A 7,065-nucleotide genomic window follows, 5' to 3' on the forward strand; every position below is an offset into this window, starting at 1 on the left:
AAGCGAAATTGAATGGTTGGAAGGTAAGATGGGGGCAGGAAACACCAATGCAATGTGTTGTGGTGGAGGAAATTTAACATGTGGCTACCTTGTGTTTCTGCCCTTTGTTTGTTGATAATGAGGGTTGTTTGTTACCGACACACTCAACACAAAGTCAGAACGTTGCTTACATGATCTATTACATAATTCTTAGTAAGCGTTGTACATTTATATATAGGATATAATAACAATAATAGTGACAAACTACTGGACTTACTGGACTCCTTGTACTCGGAAATTCCTAGTGGACTCCTACTGGACTCCTTGTACTGGACTCCACTATACCCATTCCTTAGGAATCCTTAATTCCTTGTGATTTGGGATCATTCCAGTAGGAATCTACTAGGACTCCAGTAGGACTGAGATGCAAAATTTGTATGGTGTTTAGGCGATATGAAATTGGCTGGAGTCCTAGTAGAATCCAGTAGGAGTCCGGGATTCCAGTAGGAGTCCAGTAGGAATAGGTGGGGGAGTGTAAAGAGCTCAACTTCTTCAATGTTCAAGTTGTCAGGCAACTCCAAATTGTTGCTATTCACACTTGCAATTGTTCTGATTGATTCCTGAACAAAAGCCTGCCAAATATGACGCCGGGTAACTTGGACCTTGGAGTCAGTAACTGAAGCACAATCATTCCAATGCTGTGTATATGCAGAGGCTGATGCATGGAAATTATACACTCCACTAAGAACAGAGTGTGTAAAATTTCTGTCAACCCAAGTAGACTGTCCTATCTTTAGGAATCGTGCAGAATTTAGATAGCACTTGGTCCAAGAACCATAGTTATCTTTAAAGCGCTCATGATCTGCATAATAGATAGCACCACATTGCATGCATTTGCCTGTTAGAACAGGAACATCCTCATAAGGAATATTGTCTTTGATTAAGGTAACCAATGGGACATCTCTTGGTCTGGTTGTTTGCAAAAGAGCTCTAGAAGCACACCATTGATCAACACAAGTAATGCTATCAGGACAAATAGCATGAACTGCTCGAATTGCAATATAGGAAACTGGCTGCAGTCTCTCTTTGAACTTTCCCCAATGGTCATATGGGGTAAGATTCAATAAGTTTGCAAATGCATCAAGTTTGATAGACAATTTTGTGACTTGGTGATTTTGCTTTGGCCGATATTCTCCAGGACGAAGCACTGTTTTAATATCATCCTTCAATCGGTGCATTATAGCACGTGACAAAGAACGAATCCATCCAGAAGCTACAGTTTTATTTTCACCCTCAGCTGGATGCTGTTGGCGGGCATGTAGACTGAGCAATTCAGGATTTTCAGTCATTGTAAATAAGAGAAGAAGCACTGTAGCCAATGATATATTTGGACCAAATGTTTGTTCTACAAATCCACTGAAAACTTTGAATGGCAGATTGGGAAATGGCTGTGTTTTGGGAGCTGCAGAGACCAAAGGCACAAAGGCAAGAATAATGCATAGCCTTGTCATAAACGAGAAAGCAGTTACAGTGGAAGTAAAGCCTTTCAAAAGAGAGAATAAAGTGCATATGATGGTGAAACCAAAAGAGCCAAGAGACACTACAATTGTCATAAATGAGAAAGCAGTCACAGTGGAAGTAAAGCCTTTCAAAAGAGAGAATAAAGTGCATATGATGGTGAAACCAAGAGAGCCAAGAGACACTACAAATCTGTAAAAAAAAGGAAAACTGTTCAAAACTGAGCTACAAGTACAAAGAAAAAACATTAGTGACTTTGAACTGAAAATAAAGAAGAAAAAATCTACTACTTCAATTTCTTGTGAGACTTTGACTGAGCCTTAACCTTTCCCTTGCCCTTTCCTTTTGATGAGCCATCTAGTTCTGGACTAGGAGTTGGACTATAATTTTTGTCCAAAGTTCCACCGTTGTCCTGCCACTTCTTTATTTCCTCCATAGTAAAAGACAGCTGATCCCGAATACCCCAAAGATGCTCAGTATCAGATCGAAGGACTTGATCTGGTGGACTATCCAACCAGTCCCTCATTTCAGGAAAGGCTGTTTCTTCGTCTGCAATTGCTCCAAAGGCTGGAACATAGTTGGCATACCAAGTTGACCTCCCAATGAAGACTTCAATTACCATCCATTCCGTAAAAGCAGGAATGTCAGATGGCCAACTTCCAACTGCTACCATTTCTTTGGCCCGTGCAAGAGCTGCAGTACATTCTAAATATCGTCCCCAGGCAAAGCACAGGCCTGTAGCTGAACAATTTGTATAATTAGCATTGAGATTAAGCTCTTCAACAAGACGGTTTCTCAATGCTGGAGACAGTTTGTCTTTTCCAATGAACCAGTGACCTAGAGATGAACCTTGTTCGACAGTGGATGAAGAATGACCAGCAGATGTAATACGACAGCCTGCACGAGAGCCAGAGTGTGCAGATACAGAACGAGACCCAATGCTAGAACCAAGATGGCCTGTAAATCCAGGCAAAGATACTGAGAGACTAGGATCAAATGTAGTCTAGAAACCAGACTTTTCATTAAAATAATTCAAAAAGAGTCTAATAAATGACTTACACCCAAAATACGAATAATCTTTCTGTTCTGCTCATCATCCAACCACTCTACATAGTCTTCATCTGTTGGTTTGCGCTTCATGATTGATTCATAGTGTCCTTGGACACTCCAGCCCTCTTCTTCATATTTGAAGAGGCGATAGGCAGGTTCTATGTAGAGTGATTAATATATATTTACCAGAAAATTTATCAAACTCACGTCGAATAGGTGAATAGTCTCGGGATCCACAACCAATAACATCTTGAATGGTTTCACACTTGCTGATATCAGAGACATTGGCAATAAAAGAGGACTTGGTGATGTCAATATCGGGTGGATTGAGGTTTGAGATGTAGAAGTGAATCTTTCCCTTGACTGGTTTCTGAGCTAGACCCTCTCTAAAAACATCCATCTCCTCCCAGACTTCAACAGCATCACCGATGTTAATGGAATTGCCCAGAGCTTTTCCCCGGAAGATTCCACCAGTCGAACGTGATGAGCCATATGCAGGAATTGTCCCTTTTGGTGGACTAGCCATAACTGTATCTGTATTTGAGAAAGTTTAATACAACAGAATGAAACACAGATAGGTAAAGAGTACCTTCATGGTGTGTAGATGCTGCTTGACTTGGATTGCCATCACGCTTCGGCTGCCGCCCACGAGAATTTTCTAAACAGTTTACTTAGCACCAAGTCATTGTAATAATACATGATATATAAATAAAAATAAAAACATCTTCACCCATGATGGATGAAGGATGGACACAAGTCCCTGACATCTCACTATCAGGATGGGTGGTGGGTTACCTACCATCCCGACGTCGAGATGAGTTTTCACAGTCAGGATAGGTGGTCCACTATCCTGACTGTGATAAGACATGGTAGTGTTAACGCACCTGTGTTGTTCTTATCTGCATTACGTTGGCTATCTACGTTAGTGTTGGGCTTCCCCATGACCATGCACGTGGTGGACGCGGCATGCTGACGTGTGGCCACATTGGTGCTGATGGTGCTGGTGTTGACGTTGGCAGGCGCGACACGCTGGTGTGGGGTTGTGTTGATTATGTTGGCGCGCACATCGCGCTGACGTGTGGCGGTGTTGGTGCTGGGGGTGTTGGTACTGGCGTTGGTGGGCGTGGCCCGCTGACGCGTGGCAGCATTGGTGCTGGGGGTGTTGGTGCTGACATGGGCACGCTTGGTGTGTGGACAGGTGGCACTCCCGGTGTTGTCATGCCGTTCGTCGTGTTGTTCGTCGTGCCGTTCGTCGTCCTGTTCGTCGTGCTGGTTGTTGTTGTTGTCGTTGTCATGCTGGGTGTCTTCGGTTTCTTGGTCTTTGTTTGGTTCTTCGTCTTTGTTGGGTCCGTTCATGTCATCGCTGTTTGTATCTTGGAGGGGGTGGTTGTCATCATTGGTTTCATTGGGGCCACCACGTGGTTTGGCAGCCTGGTGGCGTTGGGTAGCGGAAGTGAGCATGGGCTGAGCAGGGGTCGAGTCGTCGGCTGGTGTGGGTTGTTGTCCAGAGGTGGCATCAGTGCGGCGAAGGGATCAACGTGGGGGTGCGACACTAATGCCGCTGGCGGACAACACGCGCTCGGCACTAGAATAGAAATGAAAAATAAAAAAAGGACGAGGGGAGGGGATACGTATGGGGTTTGCTTTGACCTGGGCGGCGATGCAAGCGCCGTGTCTTCTCGATTGCGGTCCTGGGCGGTTTTCCTGTAGAAATCGTTAGTGGTGAGGAATTGGGGCAAAAATCGCACCCGATCGATGGCAATCGTCATCGATGATTGCCATCGATTACGGGCGTACGCACCTTTGGGCAGGTGCCTTCGCCCGCCCTCGCTTTCCCCCTTTCCTGCCCTTCCTTTGGTCTTTGTGGTCTGCTCCTCGTCGGCCCACTGGTCGGAATCTTCTTGCTTGTCGTCGTTGTCGTCGTTCTGCCTGCGTCGGCTGCGTTTGACTGGCTGCTCGTCAGCGTTTGATGCTTGGCGCTTCCTCGACTTTGTTGGCGTGGTCTTCTTTTTCGCCATACGTGCGTGGTGGTGGGTTTAAACGAGGTGCGATGGTCGGGTGTGTTGAATGAGGTTGAATATGGAGGGAAGGTGGTGGTGGGAAGACAAAAGACGATGATGTGGCAACAAAGCCAACGTGTTTGGCCAGCTTTCGGAACGTGCCGGGAGCGAGGGTATATGATGTGTGAATATTGTGCAGCTAATAAAGCCTTCGTGGTGTAGTGGTTTATTGCGGTGGTAAAAGCTGCCCAAGTGATCGAGTGTTCAATTCCCGGTCATGGCATTCTTTTTTCCTTGTCTAATAATAACAGTAATAAATAAACAGAAATTGTAAACTCCTGCTGGACTCCATATGGAGTCTGGCTGGTTGACTGTGTCATGAGGTGGAGTCCATGCAGTCCAGATGGTGGACCTGGAGTCCAGCTGGAGTCCAGGTGGATTCTAGACTAACATTTGGCTGGGTTGCCACCAAAGAAAAAATTCGAAAAAATACTGGATGAACAGCAGTAATCCATCTGGAGTCCGCCGGAGTCCATCTGGAGTCCAACTGGAATATGTGGGGGAGTGTAAAGTCCTCCTTTGTAGTCTCAAATAGCAGACACTACAAACTTTTGTAGTCCAAAAAAAGGGGACACTACAACTTTTGTAGTCTCAAAAAAGTGGACACTACGACTTTGTAGTCTCAAATAGCAGACAATAGAAACTTTTGTAGTCTAAAAAAAGGGGACACTAGAAACTTCTGTAGTCTCAAAAAGCAGACACTACAAACTTATGTCACTTCAGTCACCCAGTGCCAACTGACTATTAGTCATGCAAACTCCACGTAAGTTACATGACTAAATGTCATGGACCATATCTATATTCTAGATATATATGGGTCCTAGAAAGCCCTGAAATCTAAAATATATTTTTGACACATGGACCCTGAAATGTCACACAAAAATTATAATGTCTGTGTCACACCACCAAAATATATTTTGCAAGTGAAATGCAGTAAGGATATATTTTTGGTGAGTGGACCCTGAAATGTCACTGTCACACCTTAAAAATATATTTTTGCCCTGGCTTTGCCTTAGGATATATTTTGTCAAACAGATGTGGTAAGGATATATTTTTCTGGTCTGTAGTGGTGTCAGGGGTCTTAGTTTTAGCAAAAAAACTTGTGATTTTTTGCTGTCTGGGGTATATATTCTGGAAGTTTCTGCCATGACTTCCAGGGGTTTTGGCACTATGTTTGGCTTGTGCTCCCAGTATGTAGGTAGCAATAAGGAGCATCAATAGCATCTCTATGCTGATCTGTTTGGCAAACCGACATCCCATCTTGAACATTTGACTTCTGCTTGTTTCAGAAGAGGGTGATACTTTCTTGTCGACTTATGATTGACTTCTACCTCAGGTGGGGACATGGTGGTGTCATATGAGTGCTTCTTCATCAACAAGTTCAGAAACATCTAGAATTGTTCTTAATACAGCACCATGCTGCTATATTGAAGCTATTTCACCACACCCCCTTCCATAACATCTGAGTTGCCTAACTATCATCCACTTCAAATGACACTATGAATATAGTTCACATTACACAATTTTTTAGCTAGTCAGAGTTGACAAAGTACTTTGTTGTTTCTCTCTTTCTCTTTCCTCTCCCTCTCCTCCTCTCTCTCTTTCTCTTTCCCTTGACTCTTGATTGTAAATTTATGGACAACAAATTCCATTCTCCTCTAACAAATTCTGTTCACCATGTCATAATATGGGGTTCTTCTTTGTATTTTATATGGTTCCCTTCTTATCCACTTCAAATGACACTATGGATACAGTCCGCATTAGAGAACTTTTGACATCCCACCCCAAACAACTCCATCACTTTAGGTTAGCAAGAGGAACACTTCCAAATACAACAACCAATTTACCAGCTTTCCTCTCCAATAGGGTGTTTCACAGTAGGCCAACTTTGCTTTCAACTTTGATCCAAACTTGTGGGCCAACTTCAACAAATTTGATGGGAAAGTTGGCCACCTCTACTGTGAAACACCTGGAACTGCCAAAAACATGAAGTTGGGCTGATTTGTGCTTGAAATCACTTCCAAGTGCAGATTTTTGCCTATTTTGGACACATGGGAAGTTGAGAGGTGAAGTTGGGATCAAAGTTGGCTCCGAATTGGCATCAGGACCACGATTTGGATCCCAACTTGATGAAGTTGGCCAAACTTTGTCCTTCCAACTTTGCAAAAGTTGGTTGCCAGTTGGCCTACTGTGAAACACCCTAATGCTGTGTCTGGAAAATCAACATCCCACCCCAGATACATTATTTCTCAATTGTATCCTGAATATTTCAATTATACCCTGAACCAAGATATATTTATCAACTTTATCCTGAATTAAGATACATTATTTTTCAACTATATCTTGCATTTTCCAACTACATTCTGAACCAGGATATATTTTCAAACTATATCCTGGACCAAGATATATTTTTCAACTACATATATGTTATATATTTCCTCTAAATCCTGAACCAAGA

The 7,065-nt window shown here is 43.3% G+C and overlaps 1 protein-coding gene across 1 annotated transcript; it reads right to left on the minus strand.

The window, feature by feature from the left end:
• Window positions 1-362: 362 nt before the first annotated feature.
• LACBIDRAFT_325506 (uncharacterized protein) lies at window positions 363-4,565 on the minus strand (the record flags this gene model as incomplete). Its single annotated transcript, XM_001879096.1, has 6 exons — window positions 363-1,689; window positions 1,788-2,500; window positions 2,557-2,705; window positions 2,755-3,081; window positions 3,432-4,034; window positions 4,349-4,565. 6 exons carry the CDS (start codon window positions 4,563-4,565, stop codon window positions 363-365), a joined length of 3,336 nt encoding a protein of 1,111 aa, XP_001879131.1.
• Window positions 4,566-7,065: the final 2,500 nt, after the last annotated feature.

Source organism: Laccaria bicolor, genomic scaffold, assembly GCF_000143565.1.
Source record: "Laccaria bicolor S238N-H82 LACBIscaffold_7 genomic scaffold, whole genome shotgun sequence".
In the NCBI taxonomy this organism is placed as follows: Eukaryota; Fungi; Basidiomycota; class Agaricomycetes; order Agaricales; family Hydnangiaceae; genus Laccaria; species Laccaria bicolor.